The following is a 25,032-nucleotide window of genomic DNA, read 5'->3' on the forward strand; positions in this document are numbered from 1 at the left end:
TAACAGACGAGCACAAATACCCAAGTCCACGGTGGGATGTACAGTCATCTCACAGACAAAGAGACATTTCCAGTCAAAGGTGTGGACTAATACTTCCTCCTATCAGTTTTGTTCACCGGTGGAAATGTGTGCTATGTGACCGGAGTTGAACATAAACTTGTCTATACATGCTGAAATAAAGGATGTGTTCCTGTGATTTTGTGCTGTCATGTGGAAATTTTGTTTTCCTAATATTATTACAAAAATAACTACAGACGCCTTAAGGTTATTGCAATGTAGTTGAAATAAAAGTAATCTGTCTCTTTTGTTGTTCTGTACATTTATCATCAATCTGAGGGCAATAACTAATTTCTTCTTGTAACTTTTCTTTTTCCTCCCTATTGAGCTCATGTAGCTATTTTCTCCTCTTACTCTTTTTGACACGCTCAATAATGGAATAATTACATGGGAAGCACTGATACTTATTAAATGTATACAGTATGTTATAAAATGTTTAGGCTACCAGTGTCTAATCCGTAAATACATTTTGAAATGAATGAGGAATATATCATGGAAATAAATGTATTCTCAGAATAATTTAATTGTAAATTGAATAATTATATTGGATATGTGCTCTAAAAATACCAACAGTGAAATAGTGAGTAAACAGACATTCTACTTAGTTATGAAATGAGACTAACACAAAATGTTTAGACTGCTTTTTTTCTAAATAAAAATCTTAAAACGTGTTTGGATTTTCATTCATTACATTACAATACTTTGCAAAACTACATCTAGTCTGTGATGTGTCGCTAAGAGATAAGGCATAAAAACAAAATTGTTGCAACAAAGCTCAAACTCAGTCAGTGGGCTGATGGAAAGCTTCTCTGAATTCATATGTTTAAGTCTTTCCCCAGATACTCTATTACTTTATGACTGGACTTTCTGCCAAATAAGTTCTGATTTATTGTAGCTCTGTCTTTGTTTAGTATCTTTTCAAGTCTCTAACACGTTTTCTTTCAGGATGTATACTAACTGTCGCAGCAAGTTAACAAGCATAAAACTGTGCATTAATAGATGCAAAGCAAGCACATTAAGGTAAACAACTTCCAATTAAATTGCTGTTTTTTAAAAAAATGTAGGACAAGACACACAAATCTAAATCTATGCGAATGCTAATGCCATTCGCATAGCACGCTAATGCTAATAGCTACACACAAGAAGATTTAGAAGCTAATGGAGCTGATGTTTCCTCTGGTGAGATACAGCTATTAATAGGTAAACAGACTATGCATTATGTCACCTAATAAGTGATTTGATAATGCTGCCATAAATCAAATTTATGTCCCTCGTGTTTTTTATTATGAATAAATAATGATGATAAAGAAGCTGCAACGTTGCATGTGTATACAGCCAGTACATTTTCTCCACAGCTCAGGAAGGATTAGTCTTTGGCAGCAAATGATGAGTTTGCTGCATGAGTCAGAAAAGTGTCGGCAGTTTTCTTCACACATTTGAAAGTAAAGCACTAAAAACTTTTTTTTTTTTTTTTAAACATTTATTTGCTTGTTTATTGCTTTCCATATTAAACACATTTGTATGTTAAGTCTTAAGACCAAAACTGAACATTTCAATCTACATAAAAAAGCAGAAAACTAATTCCAACAACAAAATCAATCAATCAATAAAAAATGGTGGATTAGTTTCTTTAGCTAATAAAGCTAGGCAGAGTTGATGGAAAGATAATTAGCTATATAGCTAAATACAGAACAATTCTGGAGGAAAATTTGTTAAAGTTAAAAAAAACATCTCAAAAGACTGGCAGCTGTAGTTGCAGCAAAAGGTGGTATTTAAATGGAAAAGCTGAATACAAATGCAGAGGCATACTGTTCATATTTTTAATTGTAAAAAACAATACAGTTATTCACTACTTTGTGTTGGTCTATCACATAAATTTTCAGTTGCATAAATTGACGTTTGTAGCAATAAAAAGTAAATATTTTCTACATGTCAGTCATGAGATTGAGTTTGCCTCAGAATCTTCCAATTTGGAGCAGCTCTCTGTAATGTGGGAGAGTCCAGTGCACAAACACGAACCCACAGCGAGTCCAAGCCACAGCCTTGCCTCTCTCTGCAACTGTGTGCTGGGATGAGCTGGACCGCACCTTCTGAGAGCTCCACCTGAAACTGGAGATGCTGGGATACCAGTACAGGGCTGGCTTACATTGTCTTTGTGTCTTTCACGCCCCTCCTGCTTCTTTTAATCTTAGACGGGTACAGGGCGTTAGAATATTAACATACAATGCTGTGGTTTTTATTGTTTTACGTAATCCCTGTCACTGAAGCCAGGTACTTATAGTCATCCAGCTCTAAGTAGATGAAAGACCTAAGACACGTAGTGCTGGATTCTGGAGTTCTCTGGCTTCTCTTGCGTTTGTAGTTTTTAATATTTTCTGTGGGATTTGTGGACTTAAAACTTCCTGCTGGTTCAGCTCTTTTGATTTTGCTTCTTTGTTTGTTTTGAGGAGAGGAAACCCATTTAAAAAATTTTTTTTCTATTTATTATTTTGGGTCAAGATTAATACTTTTACAACAGGTATGTATTATTTTTGTAACTTGAATGTAATGCAATGAAATTTTTCTCATGAGTCATATTTCTGGAGCTGCATTTTCTAGACTAAATTTGTCATAACTGTTTTTCATGATCTTTAAACAGTTGTTCAAATTCTGATTTCTTTTTATCACTTTTTTTGAGAAAAAGACGAGATTATGAAATCCACTTGCATGATGCGCTGCCAAAGGCACTGATTTTCCGCTCAAAAAAAGAGGAGATTCTTCCCATTAACGGTGGCTGGTGTTGATATTCTCCGGTCTATCTCAGACATTAGGGGGTATTTTTGTGGGGCCGAGATCTTTCAGCTATTTCTCAGTGCAGGGAAGTGAGAAGGGAGGGGAAGCAGAGCCGACACAAAAGGCAACATTATTCCCCAGCGGATTTGCGCTACATCCCACCATGAATGGAGTATTGAAAAACATAACATTGGGGACAAGATTGTTTTTCATCCCTCATAACTGAACCATTTGTCCCAGAGTTTCGAGTGGTGTGCTCGTACAGTTTTCAAGGGAGGCAGCCTCGGTTCTCGAGCGCCGGGGTGGTATTAAAATCCCCACCTCCCAATTGGATGTTCGTAGCCTTTGACTGTGTGCCTTTGGGCTTCTGTACCTCTTGTTTTGAGACAACTGCACACCGGATGAACCTGGTTAAAAGCTATTTACAGTCCTTTTGCATCAGCTCTTAGATAAGCAAAGAGTACAGAGCAAAGTGAGGAGGATATTTTAACATCCTCCTCGCTTCTTCCTGCTCTCTGAGATGAGAGGCGCCCCCGCGGTGTCATCGCGGGCCTAAGCGTTTCGGAGGATTCTAGTGACAGATTGCAGGAAGCAGCGTTTATGCCCGACGATGGGGGACCACAGAAAGCAGAAATGTCTTTGTGTGCTACCTAGGCCCGGAATGTCCACTATCTCAAGGGGCCAATATCAAATTCTCCCTTCATCATCCCCTAATACACATTCCTGGGTAAGGTCAGGGGAATTCTGCATGAGCGGAGAAACAAACAAGTCAGGGCAGACATTCACGCTGAGTTTTTGTAAATTACAGCGTGGCTCTCTACGGTCTCTTGGATGTTTGCATTTTAAAGTATCTGCAGGTATTTGCTTTGGCACAAACAGTGGATGTACATTAGACGGCAATAACTGATGGTTCAAACTTAATCAAAAAAGTGTGTTGCACTCCATAATAGATCAGTTGAAAGTGTGTGTCAGATATGTAATTTTTCCCCCTGTTGTATTATCAGACCGCTGCACCCAACTTTAGTGCATCCTCTAGAAGTTCTGAGGAGTTCGTTGATGTTACTATCTGACTGATTACTGAGTGATCCCTATGAATCCTGACATTCCCTTTCCGAAGGAAAATCCCCTGGAAAACACAGACAAAGATATCGGCCTCCAATTGTAACACAAGCCTTCTCCAGCTGCTCGTGTTGCTCAAAACCCCAAACCTCTTTCCCTCCATCCCAGCAGTCAGTGCAATTTAGCCTCCAAATCTGGGTTTGAAGGTGGCCATTTTGTGCACACAACAACAGCACATTAGTCCTGATTGGATCAGGAGTCACCAGCTCCTGATGTAGAGATGTACTCAGAGAACTTTTATGTTCATAAAGTGATCTCTGGAAATGGTGTCTCTTCGAGCTTACTGAAACGACCATCCAAACCCTGCTACATCACAGTGACAACAGCTGCAGGCCGTATCAGATAAAACAATCCAATACTATAATTAGACCACTCCAAACCAGGACAATAAATACTGATTGTTTTTCAGTTGTAGAAAAGTGTCTGCCACGCTTGAGGCTGTTGCAAGTCTGGAACACATGCAGCTCTGGACCCTGGGTGCCCCTGATGAGAGTAACTGAGAGTCTAACTGTGTGTGTTGCAGGCAGATGGTGAGTCAGACAGCCATGCGAGGCCAGCGTGGGGTGGAGAGCGAGTGCAGGTGCTGGAACCCGGCCGTTTGGCTCCTGGTGTCCCTGCTGGCTTCCTTTGTGTTGGTGCCCCTCGGCGTACTGAGACTAGGTAGGTCTGGTGAGGGTCTGGGGTACTCTGGGTTTATCTAAAAAACAACAACTAAAGCTACTTAAATATGTACTAACATGATATGTAATAGAGGTAGCAATATGGTAAAGCATAATACAACTTGAATATTTGTATTTTTATTTAAATGTCTTATGAAATCTTTAAAATGGAAAAAACATTCTTTTTTAAATTATTCACTGTGGTGAAGATTTAAAAAGTCAACACAAAAAACCTATATTATATATAAAAGCAAATCTCTCCTCTTTTCAAGTACCAGCCCATGTGTTGTTTGCCTGCAGTGCTATGAAAAATATTTTCCCCATTAAAGATTTCTTCTGTTTTTGCTGTTTTATCACACTTAATTGTTCACATAGTCAATAATGAGTTAATTTAATAAAAGATTAAAGCTATCCACACCAAATGGACGTTTTATTAAAACTGAATTTCATGGCGTGCCGTGGTGGCGTAGTGGTTAGCGCGACCCGTATTTGGAGGCCTTGAGTCCTCGACGCGGCCGTCGCAGGTTCGACTCCCGGACCCGACGACATTTGCCGCATGTCTTCCCCCCTCTCCTTCCCCGTTTCCTGTCAGCCTACTATCATATAAGGGACACTAGAGCCCACAAAAGACCCCCTGGAGGGGTAAAAAAACAAACAAACTGAATTCACCAGTCAGACTATCTATTGAGATCAACAACCCCGTGTGCTTTCAGAGAATGCAGTTGGGTTTCCAGAACCAAATGGGCGTGGCACGCAGCTCACTGAATTCACTTGACCGATGCCAAGACATGTGTGGGGTATCCCCAAAGGAGCTGGGTTCTATGTTTCAATGCTCTACCATTGTTTCAAATCCAGCTAATGCTTTTAATATAGGTACAGTTCTCATATTCACCATCCGTTACATGTGATTTCACATCAGATTCTGCAGAACATCATATCTCTCAGATAAGTTGGTCACTGGAAAATTGTACGGTGCCTTGCTTTGTGCACAATGTGGACTCCTGTTGTTTCTGCAGCTGTCTTCACGCTGTATAATATCCCTATATCACATTTGTTCTGCAATTCCAATGTATACTGGCAACCATTTGTGACTACCAAGTCGCATCAGGGTCATAGTGTTGGTGTCTGGGCCTTCCTAGTTTGATTGTAAACTGTAATGAACATGCGTAGATCACAAACCAAAGAGAGAATATTAAGGGGATAAGGTCATTAAAGTTCATCTGTTTGGAAAGACTTAAAAAAATCTTTTATTTCTTAGCCTTTGGGAAGACAGCAAACCATTGTGAGAGACAATATTCACAAATGGTGAAATCAAGGAAAAGTTGCTAAGTCTCTTAGGAGAGGTCTGCCTAACAAAATTACTCTAAGAGTGCACTGACGACTCTCAGCAACTCAATACAGCAGTCAATGTTAAATCAGAAACTTAACAGTAAGAAAAGAGACTTGGCAAATATAGCATCCACTTTTGTCAGTCCACTTTGAAATGGCTCACAAACCTCAACCAAAAAAACAAAACAAAGGTTTTCAAGCAGGCTTGTCAAAGTCTGGCTTTAGTCCGACAGAGATGCTATGACATGATGTTAAACAGTCTATTAATCTCCGAAGCCCTCCAGTGTGGCCAGCTAAAACAGTTCTTCAAAGAAGAATCGTTAGTCCAATGGTGGCACAGATAGTTATGAAGGGCTGATTGCTTTTCACAAAACTGCCAGATATGTGTGGGAGGATTATCCCTGGTGATCGTTGTCTGATATTAAAATCTGACTATTTGAAAAGTGCATAATTTAAAAAGAAAAAAAAAAAGCACAAACAGAAGCAATTTTAAACTTTCCCCCAAGCCCATATGTATGTGTATTTACATTTGAACTAGATTCCACTAATTCCATTAGATTTGATCTGTTAGCAAGAAAATCAGCTTTTCTGAATTCATATGAATGACACATGCAGTACTTTTAACTACCTGTAGTGGGAGTAGTTTACAAGTTGCTCCCATCCATCCAGGTACCCAACAACAGCCTATATTCACTTATCCTTGCTGGATCTTGGAGGACATTACTATAGGATATAACTGAAGGGATATTTAAGATTTCTTTTGAGGTGAGACTCATGTCTCCATTAGTGATGGTTGCCTTAACGACGTCTTGGTAAAGAGTTATATATGAAGATTGTTTTACGCTGCATTCATCAAAACAGACCATTATTCACTCACTTCAGCCTAAGCATAATAAGTATACCAACAATCATAATAAAGATTAATTAAATCTAAAGTTAATTATAATTTTTAGATATGAAATTACCCAGGCAGCACAGACCTTTCAACTCATTACCATGTCAGCTTGAGCTGTCCAGTTTTGAGATTATTTGGAAAATATGACAGAACTCAACCTTGTTTCCTGTTAAGATTTAGGAATATATATCTTGACAATTCATTGTAAATTCCATAAATTTATTATTATTATTATTTTTAACATATAACCTAATAAGCAGAAGGTTTTCAAAGGGCAAGGGGGACAGACAAAATATCTTGTAACTCGGGAATCAGCTACAGATAAATTAAAGTGGTGAACCATAAGAAAATAATAATAAAATAATAGTAATAAAATAAATAGAAAACAGAAATAAATGACAGGAATGATCACTGCCCACAGGCCCAAATGATAAAAACTATCAAAAGCAAAAACTGCCACAATTCACTGAATAAATTAAGTTTTTAAAATTTATTTTAATTTGTCATTAATAACTTCAAATTGGCAAAAAAGTAGATTAAACACACTTCCAAATCTACAGTCTTGTTTAAACACAGAGGGAACATTTCAGCTACACTGTCTCTTTTTTTAGTGTAAAGTTAGTAAATTGACGACCATGCTATATAAAAATGTTTTTGTCTACCACAACATAAAACCACTGCATAATAATAAAAAATGTTGGTTCCAAGAATCAAGGCCAAAAACTGGAAATGAATGGGACACATGAGCTGATTATTTGTGAATTTAGGCCGAAAACACACAGTAGAGTCCCTGATAGGACCGGTTGTACCTGCAAGCGAACTCCCTGTAGATGGGAGCCTTTGTGTCTGTGGGTACTGTCTGCCCCCTGCTTCCCTGTCAGACCTGGCCAAAGCCCTGCAGCCGTTTTAAAAGGGGGACACGATCAACGCCAGTCTGTGAAACAACCCATGCAGGGGAAAACCATTTGTTTACATGTGCTGACATCTGCGTACTGGTTTTATCCTATTGCAGAGTCTATAGATGTGAGCCTTGCTGACTTCTATTTTCTATTTCCAGGAGGCATGAAGATAAACAAACGAACTGTAACCAGTAAGTAACATTCAATTATTCATTTCTTTTACACATCATGCGCAGAACTCAAACTCTCATACAAGAATACAAGAGGTGAAGAATAACCAAGATGTGACGCCATAAAACAGCTTATGAAAGCTTCTGCTCAACTCTATTAGCACATTACTCATGCCTTTGTGTCACAAATAAATAAAGGAGGTTGGGAATTGACCTACATAAAAAGTGTAAGAAGTGATTGTCATACAAAGGTCATCCTGGTGTCTTTGTAAAGGTGTCGGAATCTGAGATACTAATCTGAAGGCAGTGGAATGTCCTTCAGCCGAGTTAAGAAACAGCTGTAGTCCAAACATTTTCATTTTTAAATGCACATGAACCAAGTAAATAAGAACATCTGTCATTTTTTAAAAGTTACATATATAATGGCTTGTATTTAGGATGCAGGTTCCTATTAGAAGTGTGTAAAACAAGACAGTGAGATGTGTGTTTGTGGAAATTATGGATCTAATTGGGAAGAGTTGAAAGGATTTTAGTTTTTGGAACTTGAGGTGTCGCCCCCTGCTGACCATTGCAAAGTTTTCAGGTCCAAAGGCCTTACTTACACCATCTGCTTGTTTACAGCAACAACAAAAAAAAAAGTAGAAAGTTTAGTAAACATCATTTCTGGGGCTTCATGTAGCTTTTCAGCTCACACAAACAGGAACATAAATGTAATATTTATTTGGCATACTTCCCAGGAAAAACATGAGCAGTTTTCCTGGTTTTATGGAACATGAGCTTTAAATTAATGCTCCAGAACACTGCTAATCATAAAACAAAAGTACGCCGCTCTTTTGTGAAATAAAGTGTGTAAATAAAAAACAGCTTTCAGTGGTTTTAGTTCTAAGCGTCAGCTAAATAAAACTGCTTTTCACTTTCATCTGTTGAAATCAGTTAAACATGTAATATGATCTCATTCACTTTTTTGTTATCTTTTTGGCTATATATATATATATATATATATATATATATATATACACACACACACACACGTATAGATTTGAGGAGATGGTACGGAGAATAAAATAAAAATGTCAGACTTTCTTGATGGCACTATAGCAAACATTCCTCTTGTTTTATGGAGGAAATTGCTGACTTAGCGTTTTTTTCCATGTCAGTTTAGTTTAATTAAAGATCCTCATTAGTCTTTATGATAGTCGAGGCTATTCTTCCTCAGGTCCACAAACATTACAATAAAATGACACTATTACAAACATTACAAAAAAAAAGAATATCACAAAATACCTAAAACACACAAAACCTAAAACTCATTTCAGCTACCTCAACAATTTCAAAGAAAAATATTAGAAACAAAGTAAGATTAAAACCCTTTAGAGGATCAGCGCAACATATTTAATCTTCAGCGCAGGCTCATTGTGAACAGGCTTTCTGCTGTGGTCTTGGTCCGTGTCTAGCGTTACAGGAAATCAGATACAGTAGATAAAGAGGACATTACCTATGGAAGGCCAATAGCCACCCATCAACAAACAACTGAAGATACCCTCTGACTTTTTGTTTCAGGCAACACGATGCAAACCTTCGAGAGGACGCAGTACCAAGGTGAGTGTGAAGTTATTGCCATAAGGGGGAAAAAGTGCAGTGCGAAAAGATTCATTTTCTACCATGGCAGCGTATCGGTGACTTTCTGACTGGGTGCCAGAAAAGCAGAGTACAGGAAATAGAGCAGTGCTTTGGGCTTAAACAATCTCATTTTCCCAGCTCTCCATTCTCCTAATCCCAAACTTATTTACTACTCCCCTTACTGGTTTACCGTTTTCCCTAATTGCGCAGGGACATTTCGTCTGTACGCAGATGTTCTCAAGCAGTTGCGTGTCACCTTACCTTTAACAATAGAGAGCGCAATGTCTTTGGACACAACCAACTAAAAACATGTGCCGTCTCTTCAAAGTCCAACTGGTGAATGGACGCAACAGGTGCGAGGGCAGAGTCGAGGTGCTCTACAACAGCTCGTGGGGCACGGTGTGCGACGACGACTGGGACATGGTGGACGCCAATGTTGTGTGCCGGCAGATGGGATGCGGAGTAGCCGTCGCCGTGGGGAGCAGCTCTCGGTTCGGACAAGGCACGGGACTCATCGCGTTGGATAACGTGGACTGCCGGGGAAACGAGGCAGACCTGAGTCAGTGTCGTAGCCTGGGCTGGGGTGTCCACAACTGTTACCACTATGAGGATGTGGGAGTTACCTGTAGAGGTAAAACTTGTTCAAACCTCTTTTTAAACAAATAAATTACAGAAGAAATCATTAAAAATGCTGCTTTTTCATTATTATTATTATTATTTTTTTTAGAACCTGTATTATTGGGGGCAAGAGGGTTTGCAGAGCCTACAACACCCACGGTCAAGTCTGGATTACGTAAGTATCATCTGCTCTGATAAAATAGATTTTGATCTGTTGCTGAACGTAAATGTACAAGGTGTGAATTCCTAAAATGAAAATTCATAAAATGGTTGGAAAAGCTCCAGAGAATTTTTATTCAATTCTATTCTGAAAAACGTGGCTATGCTAGCTGAATGTCACTTGCCCTGGCCACTGTAGGCAAAATCTGCAATATGCAACATCTACTCACGTCTAAAAGCTGACAGGACAATAACTTGTGTTTCCCGTCTGATTTTCAACTTTCTTCATCAGATGACCACTTAGAAAAGATATTGATATTAATATGTTTCTTGCAGCCAGATATGCTGGCAGACCTATTTTGTTTCAAACCTTTTTAGTGGTCATCTATGGACAAAAGGCCATCTGTTGCTTCAGGTCAAAGCATCAGCTTCTGATTAAACAAACTGCACATGCACCTGGATTTAATTCTCACTGCACAGATCTGAGCATGTGGGCATTAAGCCATCAAACAGGTTAGCATAAAGTTAATGACAGATGGATCACAGTAGCACTTTGTAAATGAAAAGCTTCATACCAAACCACAAACCTAAGTGTATTGGTTATAGACCAGAAGTACATTTTGTGGCATTTACATATGCAAGTCTGAAAGCATTTTCCTCCATCTGCTTTGGTCAGCTTGAATCTTTTGTCATTTTTTTCCTTTGAGAACTGCCTTGAATTCAGACAGCTTGGTTGGAGAGACTCTTTGTTAAGTCTTGGCAAGTTGTTGGTTTCCTTAGTCCTCATAATACTGTTTGTTCATCTGTGTTTGTAACAGCTTGTTAAGATGGCCCTTAGCGGGAGGCTGAAATAGGAGTCTGGAGGCAGGGGTAGTGCAACCAACCAGGTGTTTTAATCTCCAACATTTAACAAAGATGACTTCCTGCTTACATGGTCATGAGGTGTCGCAGCACCCGCACCTATTACTCCCATCATGTGGCCAACATGCAGGCTTTGTAATCCTGGGCGGTACCAATTAACACACTTCTTAAAAGACAGGATAGAACAAACCACATATACACCAAACAACTTAACAAAACAACCAATCTTCAACACATAAATAACAAACATACTTCATGGTTACATACTCATTGGCTATCTAAAACTACCCTCATATAAATATTAATTTATTCATCATTTCTAAAATACCTCAGGCTTTGTTCCCCCTCTTCCATCTGCACTTGGTCTCTTCCGGAATCTTTACCAGGTGTTCAGGCAGAGGTAAGCCTTAATCTACAAACATTTGTAATACATTTCATAATTACCATACCTACTTCATTTATATTATCCCCCCCAGGACACCCTCAATACCCACTGAGATGCCCTGCATAAAACACCCAATAAAATACTTCAATCTTATTTGTACCCGTCTCATTATCATTTGCACATAATTAAAGTGTTATCCTGACCAGTAATGAAGACCTTCATTACATTTCCTCCCCCCTCTCCATAAGCTCACAGTACCTTAACTTTCAGAAATCCTAGATAAACAGTCAGCTGCAGTGTTGGTTTTCCCAGCCTTATAACATACAGTGAAGTTATATGGTTGCAGAGCAAGGTACCATCCAGCAATCCGTGCATTTGCATCTTTCATCCGATGCAACCACTGGAGGGCCCGGTGGTCTGTTTCCAGAAAGAAATGCCGTCCCAGCCGGTAGTATCTCAAGGATTCGATGGCCCACTTCATTGCTAGACATTCCTTCTCCACCGTCGAATATCTGGTTTCTCTGTCCAGAAGCTTGCGGCTCAGAAACACCACCGGCTTCATCTCTCCATCCACTTCCTGCAACAAAACTGCCCCAAGACCCACTCCTGAAGCATCTGTCTGCAGTATAAAAGACTTTTCAAAATCAGGAGTGTGCAAAACAGAGTCTGTACAGATGGCATTTTTAAGATCTTCAAAAGCTTTGCTGCATTCCTCAGTCCATTGAATCTTATTTGAGGACTTACTCTTTGTCAAGTTATTTAACACAACTGAACGTTCAGCAAACTGAGGAATAAACTTCCTGTACCACCCGACCAAACCCAAGAAGCTCCTCACTTTCTTCTTTGTTGTAGGTACAGGGAAAGTACGAACCGCATCCACTTTCCCCACCTGTGGCCTAATCTTGCCAAAACCAATGATGTAGCCTAAATAGGCCACCTCTCTCTGGGCAATGGCACATTTCTGAGGGTTGATGGTCAGTCCAGCTGCTCTGATGCATCCTAACACTCGTTGTAAATGTAACATGTGGTCCTCCCATGTGTGACTGAACACCACCACATCGTCCAAGTAAGCTGCTGAAAAATCTGAGACATCTCTCAAGACATGGTCCATAAGTCTCTGAAAAGTGGCAGGCGCTCCCTGAAGACCAAATGGCATCACTTTAAATTGATACATACCAAATGGTGTCCTAAATGCAGTCAGCTTGCGGGCCTCCGATGCCAGTGCCACCTGCCAATACCCTTTACTTAAGTCCAGTGTAGTAATGTATCGCGCTCCTCCAACTCTTTCCAACAGGTCATCTATTCTGGGCATAGGATATGGATCAAACTGAGACAGAGAATTCAGGTAACGAAAGTCAATACAAAATCTCAGTGAACCGTCTTTTTTGGGTACAAGAACCACAGGGCTGCACCATTCACTGGTTGATATCTCAATGATGCCAAGGTCCAACATAAAATTGATCTCTTTCTCCAACTCTGGCACCAACCGCTCTGGAATCCTATAGCTCTTTCGTCGAGCTGGAGAATCCTTCTTGAGACAGACATTATGTTGTACCAGGTCTGTAAAACCCGGAACCTCTGAAAAGAGTTCAGGATCCAGCAGAGCTGCAACCTCCTCCTGTTGGGCTGCTAGCAAATGAGACAGATCAATCACACAGAGCTGTGTTTCGGTGGAGGGCAAAAACTTCTCCTTCACCTCCTCATCTTGAACATCACAAATCAAAAACTGCTGCCCTGATCTCCGACGCACCTGAAATTCTTTCAGTAAGTTCACATGAAATGTCTGATGTTTTTTCACTCTGTCAGGCATAAACAGTTCATATGTGACCTTACCCACTTGTCGCGTCACTTCATATGGGCCATGCCATTTGGTAAGCAGCTTGTTATCTGAGGTTGGTAGCAACAACAGGACCTGCTGTCCTGGTTTCAGGACCCTCTCTTTGGATTTCTGGTCATACCATTTTTTCTGGTGCTGTTGTGCTGTCTGCATGCTCTCCTGTGCCAGAGCTGTCATTTCCTCCAACCTCTGTCGCATCTTGACCACATATGCCACGATGTTCTCCTCCGCTGATTCGGGACGTTCCCAGTAGTCCTTCAGGAGGTCCAATGGTCCTCTCACTTGGCGTCCATAGAGCAGTTCAAACGGTGAAAATCCAGTCGAAGCCTGTGGGATCTCTCTGTAGGCAAACAGCAAATAGGGCAACCACTGGTCCCAATCTGCTCCTGTAGTAAAAACAAACTTGCGCAGCATGTTCTTTAAAGTCTGGTTGTATCTCTCAACAAGCCCGTCCGTTTGAGGATGATAGGGGGTGGTCTTAATTCCCTTCACTCCTAGCAACTTGTAGACTTGTTGTAACAGCTTAGACATAAAGTTTGTGCCACAGTCTGTCAAAACCTCTTTCGGTATCCCTACTCTGGAGAACAGTTGTATCAGGCAGTTGGCAACGTTGCTGGCTTTCACACACCTCAGGGGAAAAACTTCAGGATAGCGAGTTGCATAATCGCATATAACCAGGATGTACTTATTACCCGCTGAACTTCTCTCTAAGGGACCAACTACATCCATCCCTATCCTCTCAAAAGGAGTACCAATAATTGGTAGGGGCTGAAGATGGGCCTGAGAAATCTTCTTCCCTGAAGTAAGTTGACATGTTACACAGGACTTACAGAAGTGTGATATTTGAGTATACATTCCTGGCCACACAAATCTTCTGGCAATTCTACACAGTGTTTTCTGGAATCCCATATGTCCCGCCCATGGAACTGTGTGTCCCAGATTCATTACTCTCTCTCTGAATTGCTGTGGTAATGCTAGGGACTCTACTTCCCCTTTACACTGATACAAAAGTCCCCCTTTTACTACATATGTAGCATCCTCCAGAAAGCCTGCAGAGCCCTGTGCTTTTCCTTCCACCTGTGTGACCTTCTCAAACCAACCTTTTAAAGTTGGATCCTGCCGCTGAAGCTCACCCACACTAACCGGAAGATCAACATCTAATAGGTGAAATGGTTTAACAATGTTAGCTGTTTGTTTGACAGAACCTCTCATCTTTTCCCTTCTTCTTGCAGCCCTGGTTTTATAAGGTTTAACTGGTCCCATTTCCCACATTTCTTCAAAAAATGGTAACTCTCTCAAAGTGTTCTGAGCACTCTGAGCCCTTGTGGTGACCATATTGTGCCCTGCTGGCGGCCTTTTACTTGGGTACTCCATGGTTTGCTTTAAAAGAGCCCCAGTCACGTCCTGCGGGGAAAAATTTTCTGGTTGTGTGGGTACTAGTTTGGGAGGATGTAGTTCTGCCTGCTGAATGAGATCTGCAATAATGGGGACATCATTACCCAGAATAACCGCATACGGCAGCATTGCTGCAAGAGCTACTGACATAAAAAATGTGTGCCCTCCCACAGTCAAATAAATGTCAGCTAATGGATATTCATGTTTATCCCCATGTATGCAGCTTATGTAACATTTATCCCCAGTCCACCTTTCTCTAGGTATTAAAGAAGACAAAACCACAGTCTGAAACCCCCCTGTATCCAGCAACGCTGTTTCCCTCTGACCATTAATGAGAACAGGTGCAGTACAAGCAGCATTATGAAGAACAGATTTTGTAGGTCTAGGAACTGTGCAAAACAGAGATGGCTTCGATTGATTCGTACGGGGACAGAAATACTGGGTATGGCCCAGTCCATTACATACGTAGCATCGTATGTCTCGTTTGGCAGAACGAAAAGGGGCATTCTTAACAGAATCAGGTTTATATTCAGGTCTGTATTGATTCGAAACAAAGTGCCTACCACCAGAAATGTCTCTACTCTCCGACTGACCACCACCCCATTCATCCCCAACGGACTTACTTGCATGGGCAAAGTTCGAGTCCCGGCCGAAGGTACTACGTTTTGTCCCTCGTCTAGCCGCCGTGAAGACCTCCGCCAATTGTGCCGCTTTCTCTGCTGTCTTTGGGTCATGCTCCCGAAGCCACACCTCCAGTTCCGGGTTCACCATCCTCAGGAATTGTTCCAGGATCATTGTCTCAGAAATTTCTTTCACCGTTGCTTTGTCTGGTTTAACCCATTTAAAAAACAGTTCCTTAAGGCGCACATATAGTTCTTGTGGAGTCTCACCAGAGAGAATGTTCACAGACCGGAAACGTCGACGATAGGTTTCCGCCGTAATCTCATACTTCTGCAATATGGCCGCCTTGACATTATCATAGTCTTCTGAGTCAGCAAAATCCATCAAGACATAAGCACTTCGTGCCTTACCAGTCAATAGGGGAATTAGCCGAATCGCCCATTCCTCTCTCGGCCATCGGCAGACTTGAGCCATTCGTTCAAAAGTAGTCAAGAAATGTTCGATGTCGTCATCCGGTAGAAGAGGATGCAGCTTAGGTTCTCTGTGCACGCCGAAATCCCTCTCCGGCCCGACACGCCAAGAATGTTGACTCGTTCCGTCTCCTAGATCGTCCATCTCATCCTGAGGCTGCAGTGATCCAGGCTGTAGCCGGTCCCCGTCAGCCTCCTGCCTCAGGTCAGTCACCTGCTGCTGAATTTGGTGAAACTGGTGCTGCACCGACTTCCATCTGTGCTCTTGACGGGAAGTTTCTTTGGCCAGCTGCTGGTCCCGCACTGATTGAGACTGAATAAGTGCTTTCACCAAATCCGCCAACTCTTCAACCTTCTCAGGGTTACTGGGTGCCACGCCCACCTGATCAGCAGATGCCGTCGCTCCCTCATCAGGCTCCAGCTGTTGATCTTGTTTCCGCCTTTCCCTGTCCTTTGTCATCCTCAACTCCACCTTGTGACTCCAGCCCCAAAACTTCTGACACCACTTGTTAAGATGGCCCTTAGCGGGAGGCTGAAATAGGAGTCTGGAGGCAGGGGTAGTGCAACCAACCAGGTGTTTTAATCTCCAACATTTAACAAAGATGACTTCCTGCTTACATGGTCATGAGGTGTCGCAGCACCCGCACCTATTACTCCCATCATGTGGCCAACATGCAGGCTTTGTAATCCTGGGCGGTACCAATTAACACACTTCTTAAAAGACAGGATAGAACAAACCACATATACACCAAACAACTTAACAAAACAACCAATCTTCAACACATAAATAACAAACATTCTTCATGGTTACATACTCATTGGCTATCTAAAACTACCCTCATATAAATATTAATTTATTCATCATTTCTAAAATACCTCAGGCTTTGTTCCCCCTCTTCCATCTGCACTTGGTCTCTTCCGGAATCTTTACCAGGTGTTCAGGCAGAGGTAAGCCTTAATCTACAAACATTTGTAATACATTTCATAATTACCATACCTACTTCATTTATATTATCCCCCCCAGGACACCCTCAATACCCACTGAGATGCCCTGCATAAAACACCCAATAAAATACTTCAATCTTATTTGTACCCGTCTCATTATCATTTGCACATAATTAAAGTGTTATCCTGACCAGTAATGAAGACCTTCATTACACAGCTACATTTGCACTGAGATTAAATTATGCACCAATAGGTTGCATTTAAAGATTAGGTGACTACTGAATGGAGTTGGTTGCACTGGATTTTATTTAGGAGCATCAGAGTACAGGCAGCTGAATACAAATGCATACAACACTATCCAGATTTTTACTTGTAAAATATTTAGAAACTCATGTAAATACTACATGGGTTTTAATTTACTGTGTTGACTTATGAGTGTGGTTAAATTGGAATTTGTGTTCTGGCATAAAAATAACAAACCATACAGATTTGAAATTAAATGCCACCTGCTTTGTTGGATGCTTGTTTTTAAAATGCAGAAGCAGACCATAAACGTCTATTGAAACCTTGTTGACACAACAGGTATTCCCCGCTAAGTCATCACATTTCTTCACAATAAAAAATAGACATTTTAGAGATGTATCAGTCATTGGATTTGGACACATTTAGACAACATCAAAAGGCTTTGGGGATTTGGTGCACTGTATCCCTCTGGACTTCTTCTTGGAAGCTTCACAACACACGTGGAAAGGTCTCTTCAGTTTCAGATTCTTCTCATTGTTCGTCGGGTTTGGCTTTGTTGTGCTGGCCGTGTTATTTTCTTTTTTACATTCATTCCCAAGAGGATCATGGAGAAGCAGGGCTGAGTCAAATTCGGTGTACAATTGATATACGTACATATGACGTATTTAGCTAATCCTCTGGTGACCATCATGAAAGCAAGAGTAAGCAAGAGGTCTTCCAGATTTATGACACTTGCTACCTGATGGACACATGAGAATGTCTATTGTCTCTCCGTTTTGTCTGGGAAGAAACGTAAGGTGATAAAGTTAAAGTTTGGTGCTAAAGTTTTTTTCTTCTTCTTCTGTTCTGCCCTCAGTGTGTTTTGTCTCAGTTTTTTTTTGTACATGTATCTTAGACTCATCTTCTAAGCTTCCAGACACAAAATCTATCCGTTTGGTGCTCCAATCGCTCTAGCATAGAGTAAAATGTTCAGTTAGTGACTTTACTCCTTACTGTTTCCTCCCTCGTTCTTTTGGTTAGGCGATGGCACTGTCCGCTTGGTGAATGGCATGAACTCCTGCCAAGGTCGGGTCGAGATCTACTACCAAGGAAGCTGGGGGACGGTGTGTGACGATGACTGGGGGCTCCGCAACGCCATGGTGGTGTGCCAGCAGCTAGGCTGCGGCAGTGCGGTCTCTGCCCACACAAACTCCTACTTCGGCTACGGCACCGGGCTCATTCTCCTCGACAACGTCAACTGCTACGGCAACGAACAGGAGCTGACCAGGTGCAAGAGCCTGGGCTGGGGAAAGCACAACTGTGGACACCATGAGGACGCCGGGGTCACCTGCACTGGTACGATGCTCTAAGTTATGTTGGAATGGGACAGTAAAGTTATTCAGATCAGTGGAGGGTAATTTACAGTCATATTCAGTAAATTAGAATATGCTCTCCAGTGAGACTTTTGTCAGATTAGAAATTACCTTTGAAAACAGCAACCATTAGTATGTATTCACTTTTTATTAAGTCCACATTTCTGCCTTTGAAATGTTTTTATTGGTCTGATGTAATATTCTAATCTTAAATGTTGTGCTTCCATTTAGGGCTGAAATGATTAATCAGATTAATCACATTCATCATGATTAATCGGTTACTGAAATAATCGTCAGCTGACTTAGTAATTGATTACTTATTAACTGGAGTATATAGACTTAAAAAAGACCATTTGCAGAAAGGACAACATATTCAGAGCATTAATGAAACCAACAGTGTACAAAAACATATATTAATTTTGCATAAAAAACTGCCTGCAAATATGTTACCCAGTTGTGGCTTCACCTGGTTCAAATTCTGTAAAAAGGGAAAAAATAAAAAATACCTCATTATGCATCTTTTATTAATTAGTTAATCCAAAAAACAGTCAACAGACCACACTGATGTTAAGTCAGGCAGAAAGAGGTGTGTTTTTCACATGCTAATAGAAGTACTTTTTCAGCTGCAGAGGCTGCAAATAATCAAGCGTACATTAAAGGAATGCTGCGTTAAACAATAAAATTTTTAATTTCTAAGTTAAAACGAGAATTAAATTATTTGTTTTATTTAAAATCTCCAAAATGTGCCAATTTTTGCATCCAATTGTCAGAATAATCAATAAAATAATCACTTATTAAATAACTTAGTTGTACACCGGTATTGTTGTAGTCGAATCCAAACACAAAAATATTTCCCAAGTTATTTAGAGTTTAGTAAATACTTTATGTAATTCTGTCTGTAAAGTAATTACGTTTTTGTCATCTACATATTTCAGGATTAACTACTGTTCCGCCAGCAGTTACAGAATTACGAAGAATCATCTTGCAAACAACAGGCACCACAGGTAAATATATCATGCACTCTCAATAAACCACCACCAGAGGGAGCCATTTGTCCCTCTTGACTTTAGACAAATCATGGCGAGAGGTGCGGATTCATACAAATGTCTCTCTCAGCTCACAAGAGTTCACACTTACACATCTGACTGTAAATGTAATAGCATGAATCCATATGTTTTAATTTAAACTAATGATTATTAACCATTATTTAAAGTAAATATGAAATATAGAATAGGTTTGTAAGAGTTCAGCCAGCTGCTATCTTGAATGTATCTTTAAAACTTCAGAGTAGTTTCACTTGATTAGGACCATTACTAAACAAACCCTCCCCCACAAAAAAACAAACAAAAATGTAAACAAAAAAAAATAAATAAAGAATATACTGATCCGGAATAATTTTTTTCCTATCTTTCTTTCAGTCACAGAGAGAATTTCAACTACCACGCCTCCTACAACAACAACAACAACAACCGTAACCACGACTTCCCAAACCAAAGGTAATTTTCCATTTTATGTTCATCGTCTAGGAATAATATTCACACTGTATGAATTTATTTCTCCATTACTTCATATTGTAAAACCTGCAACTCATTTTATTGGGTCAATAGCCTATGATACATCATCATATAGTAGCCCATAACTGTGAACTGGAAGGAAAATGATACATGGTTTGCAAATGTTTTTTGAGGGTGATGTCACTGTACAACATGGTAGTGGCTGCATCATGCTGTCAGGACTATTTTCTTAAGCAGGAAGAGAGAAGCTGGTCAGAGTTGATGGGGAGAGGGATGGAGTATATTCATCTAATAGAATATCCCAGTAAAGGTCCAGACCAATGTCAAAGAAGGACAAGAAAACTGCTCTTTGCAGATGTTCTTCATCCAATTTGACTTGTTAAAAAGTTAAAGAGTGTAAATGACAATTGCTGGAAAATTGAAGGGGGTGAATCAGGGCCGGATTTACAAGGATGTGGGCCCATGGGCTAAAACTCGCTTTGGTGCCCCATTCACTAACAAAAAAATACTTTTCTATTGGAAATTATAGGACATTAATAGGTAGTTCTAAAGTATGAAGTGATGATACAAACTGATAATGGTAGGCTTAATATATCACTTGGCCAGTAACTCTGTTTTGTTCTCCCCCCAAAAATGTACCATAACTTCATTTTCAAATTTCTATTATTATTGTTTATATTCATACAAATCCCAAATTATTATTACAGCTCACAGACATGTGCATATGATACTTCTGTATAGTACAATGTGTACAAAAGATGCATAAAAAAACCCCCAAACAACATATTTAAAAAAATTGGTGGGGCCCCTCAAAAATTGGAGCCCTGGGTAGCTGCCCCAGAACCCTCCTGAACTCTGACCAAGGTGTGAATACTTTTGCACTACTTTACACAGATCTGTTCTCACACCTGTCTGTCCGCCTCCAGGCAAACCGACCATCCGTGTGATGAACGGCAACAGCAGCTGCCAGGGTCGTGTGGAAGTCCTTTACAAAACCATCTGGGGGACAGTGTGTGACGATGACTGGGACATGCCCAACGCCAACGTGGTGTGCAGAGCGCTCGGATGTGGTCCGGCTATCGCGGCCAAGACCCAGGCCTACTTCGGCTACGGTACAGGGCCCATCCTGCTGGACAATGTGGACTGCAGCGGCACAGAAAGCGACCTGTCCCAGTGCTTCCACCTGGGCTGGGGTCAACACAACTGTGGTCATCACGAGGATGCTGGCGTTATCTGTGCACGTAAGACCTGATCATTCTTGGAATTTCTATCAGGTTACGGTAAATCTAAGGACTTTTTTCGTCTTTATTGTGAAATTAGCACCAAAGCTGAGTAATAATTTCCACTGAAAGTGCATATTTCCCATCGACACAGTCATTTCTGCCTGCCTTGCTGAGCTGCCCCTCTGTGCTGCATGACTGAAGTTCTCTTAGGAGGAGATGGCACAGAAAGCATAAAAAAATAATAAAGTGAATGAGTCAAGGCAAATCAACCTCACTGACTGGCTGCAGGCCAAACATAGCTGCTTTACAGAAAAATCAGAAGCACACAGGCTCTTCTTCACACACTAAACAATCCCTTGCAAGGTATCTACAGGTCAAATTTAAGACTTTTTAAGATCTTTCTAGTGCCATCTGGAATTAAATTTAAGACCGAAAAAACTATAAACATAGGGGATGGTTGGGGAAACTATCTGCATTGCAATCAAGCATAGTAAAAGCTGTGAACCATGATGGAGGTAAAGACAAAGCTAGCTAGCTAGCAAAGATATATTAGTAGCTAGTTGCTGTCTGGAGTCATAGAAAACAATGAAGATGCGAATCAGACATTTGCCTGACAAAAATGTCTCATTGTTACCCCAGGAGGTGACAAACAGTAGATTATATAGTCCTATCAGGACAAAAATTAAGATCTGCAATTGACATATTTAAGGCCAACTTGCACTTTTTAAATGAATTTGACATTTTAAGCCTTAAAATTTAAGGGATTAATTTTGGACACAAATAAAAGACTTTACGGACACACAGACAGCACGCCTGTGGTGTTATATATATTAAATACATTAGAATTGCTATTTGTTGTTTTTGTGTGCAGGACTTTGTGTGCCATATAAATACATTTTATGCGATTTGAAACCGATTATGTGCGATTATGTTTTTGAAAAGGTCAGCCGTTTAATCTGGCTCTTCTCTCAGCTAGCAAATTGAAAAGATACATGCATCAAACTCATTACAGGAACACCGTTTTTTCAGAGGAATTACTTCATCCAAGTGGACCTTTGCATCATAACGTTAAAGGCAACCCAAGAGGCAAACAGTTTTCCATTATTGATCTGTGCAGTAATTAGAGGAGAGCGCCTTGCTAATGCTTGTGTGACCTGATATTTCCTGTGTACGTCCACTGGGTAAGAGAATCATTCTCCTTTCTCTGCTTTTCTCTTCAGCTCCCCCACAGTTGGACCCCTTGTTTTTAATCCCAATCGCACGTGACTTCCGGGTGACAGAAAGAACACCAGTGACCACGACACCCGCTGAAGGTAGGTACATCTTCAGGTACCTCAAACTAGCATGGAGTACAGCTTACGCGGCAAATCTGAATTGTCTATATCGACCCGTAGGAGCGCTGAGGCTGGTGGACGGCCAGCACCGGTGCGAGGGTCGAGTGGAGTTGTACCTAAATTCGGAGTGGGGCACGGTGTGCGACGACGCCTGGGACCTTCCCGACGCCCAGGTCGTGTGTCGTTTGGTGGGCTGCGGAGGAGCCACGCACGCTTGGGGACAGGCTCACTTTGGACCTGGCACAGGAACGATCCTGCTGGACAATCTGAAGTGCAGAGGCACGGAGGCCTTCCTGCAGCAGTGCTCCCATATATCTCGAAACGTGCACAACTGTGATCACTCCGAGGACGCCGGTGTGACCTGCTCCCTGTCGTGATCACAGCGTGACCTCGCTCCCATCTCCAGCCGTGCTAGGACTTGTACACATTATGTAAATACCAACTTTCACGTCATCGAAGGAGTACCCCATGCAATAATATACACAGTAAAGTCATAAATATTAAGCACTTTATAAATATGATATGAAACTAAATGTACACATTTCAGCAAAGCTTTTAATTGTTTTTTTTGTGCTAATATTTACTATATATGATCCAAGTACTCAAGGAAGCCCATCACTTAAGTCTGTTGAAGACATTGAAGGAAGTATAGAGATATGACAAATGTATGATAAAAGTACAAATGAAAGACTTGGTACTGTATGCTATAAACCAGAAGAATGCAAAACTCTGTCTTGTGAATTTATGAAATATATATGCAATCTTTGTGTTCTGCGCACCCTCATAAATAAATGTAACTAATGATCATTTTTATATATATATAAATATATAACAAAAATAAATGTTCTTATTTTTTGGTATGTATATTTGGTCTATTTGTCAATCTTTCAAACCCCTCTCACATATGTGCATTGTTGATCAAATGGACAGAGAACAGAGACTCCCATCTATCCAATCTGGCAAATGACAACTCTGAGCTACTCGTACTTTTCTGTGGTTTGCTAGTAGGGCTGTTCTTCTACCAGCAAAGTTGAAGAACTTCTTTGGTTGTATTATCAGATTACAGCCACAACCTTCTGTTATTTTATTAGCATTTCAGGTGTAGGAACAACAAAAAGTAGAAGTAAATTGACAATGACGTGTGGTTGTCCAAAGATTCGTCCACGACTGAAGAGAAATCTCAGAGTATGATGCTGCCATCATCTACACACAACAAGTGTCTTGTGTTCTTGTGAAAAATTGCAAACAGGATTTCTTATAGTTTTCTGTTCATAATGGCCGCCTTCTTGCCAGTTGTAGAACGTATTGTTAATGGTTGCTAAGCTGAACCCGTGGATCTCTGCAGCTCCTCTCCTTTACTTCTCTGATCAATGTTCTACTCGTCTGGCCTGCCTGTTTTGTATGACGGACGTTTTTGGTAGATTTGCTGATGCACCAGTAATTTGATCATCAATTAGATTATCGATTGAACGGTTACTTGAGGTCTTCAAAGTTTAGGATTTTTATCTATAACCTAACCCTGTGTTAGACTTCCTCACACCCTCCTTCCTGTCCTCTCTACTGTTCCTTGATGCAGTTTTTTTTTTGTTTTGTTTTCCACTAATGTTCTCTAACAAACCTTTGAGGCCTTCACAAAACCTCTGGATTTATACTGAGATTAAGTCACATATAGTGTAGACTTCTAAAGGCAGACAGTTGAACTTTAATTTCAGGGCATCAGTGTAGTCGCACCTTGTAGACTTTTGTGGAAAATATATATATAGTTTTTAAAGCACGTCTAATTTTTTTTTGCATAACTATTCACTCAAACTACGCTGGTCTTCCACTTAAAAATCCATGGAAAATGTGGAAAAGTTTAAACAATAAAGACATTTTATTTCAAAGTGTTCACTTAAGTCTTAGGCTGAAATCTTCCGATTTTACCTTTATCTGCTGTAGTTTTCAGTGAGTGTGGTTTGTTTAAACCACACTTAACGCTGTAAAGTGAACTGGATATTTTAAGTGCATCCAAAAGTAACTGTAAAGTTTTTTGTAACAATTGATCATTAATGTTTTATTGTAGTGCCTGTTTCACAAGCTGCAAAAAATTGCGTCTGCTGTATTTTAGAAAACCGCAGTGAGCTTCAAAGTTTAAAATGAATCAACGTATCAAAGTTACGTTGCAGTAAAGTCTGTACTGTAATCTCAAGCCAGGACAAGAACTGTGCCAAGAATCACATTAGCAGAACTTTACCAGTCAGCGTGGTTCCCAGTTTACAATAATTGGGATGTAATAATGCTGTGCTAATAACATATTCAGACACTTAAACTGTCTGCTAACTGCTGCGTTTTAATGGTCTGTGTAATTTTTACCCAGAAGTTGGAATTTCTAAGTACGAAGCTGAAAAACGTCTCAAACCCAAAAGAGCCTCTGAAGTCATACTTTTAAATGGAAAACTCCTATATGTCTAGGTGCGTTCCCAACTGCGTTTACAATTTCAGATTTCCATGACAGGATTGTCAACGGGAACGGCCCCCAAAGTTGGGAACCTGATTCTGAAGTAGAAGGACCCCTT

General features: G+C 40.5%; 1 protein-coding gene across 1 annotated transcript; it reads left to right on the top strand.

Annotated features, from left to right (window-relative positions):
- The first annotated feature begins 1,912 nt into the window (after window positions 1-1,912).
- On the top strand, window positions 1,913-22,969 carry LOC114152503 (scavenger receptor cysteine-rich domain-containing group B protein). Its single transcript, XM_028030411.1, has 12 exons — window positions 1,913-2,575; window positions 4,472-4,608; window positions 7,889-7,921; window positions 9,461-9,499; window positions 9,849-10,151; window positions 10,248-10,313; window positions 18,075-18,389; window positions 19,342-19,410; window positions 19,825-19,902; window positions 20,847-21,161; window positions 22,364-22,456; window positions 22,538-22,969. The coding sequence occupies exons 2-12, from the start codon at window positions 4,476-4,478 to the stop codon at window positions 22,852-22,854; spliced, it is 1,761 nt and encodes a 586-aa protein (XP_027886212.1). The 5' UTR covers window positions 1,913-2,575; window positions 4,472-4,475; the 3' UTR covers window positions 22,855-22,969.
- Window positions 22,970-25,032: the final 2,063 nt, after the last annotated feature.

Source organism: Xiphophorus couchianus, chromosome 11 (assembly GCF_001444195.1).
Source record: "Xiphophorus couchianus chromosome 11, X_couchianus-1.0, whole genome shotgun sequence".
Taxonomy (NCBI): Eukaryota; Metazoa; Chordata; class Actinopteri; order Cyprinodontiformes; family Poeciliidae; genus Xiphophorus; species Xiphophorus couchianus.

Bases quoted from the DNA above. Each gene is read 5' to 3' on its own strand.
- LOC114152503 (XM_028030411.1), top strand. From the start codon at position 4,476: ATGGTGAGTCAGACAGCCATGCGAGGCCAGCGTGGGGTGGAGAGCGAG. The intron at 10,152-10,247 runs GTAAAACTTGTT...TATTTTTTTTAG, and splicing joins TGTGGGAGTTACCTGTAGAG to AACCTGTATTATTGGGGGCA. The intron at 21,162-22,363 runs GTAAGACCTGAT...TTTTCTCTTCAG, and splicing joins TGCTGGCGTTATCTGTGCAC to CTCCCCCACAGTTGGACCCC.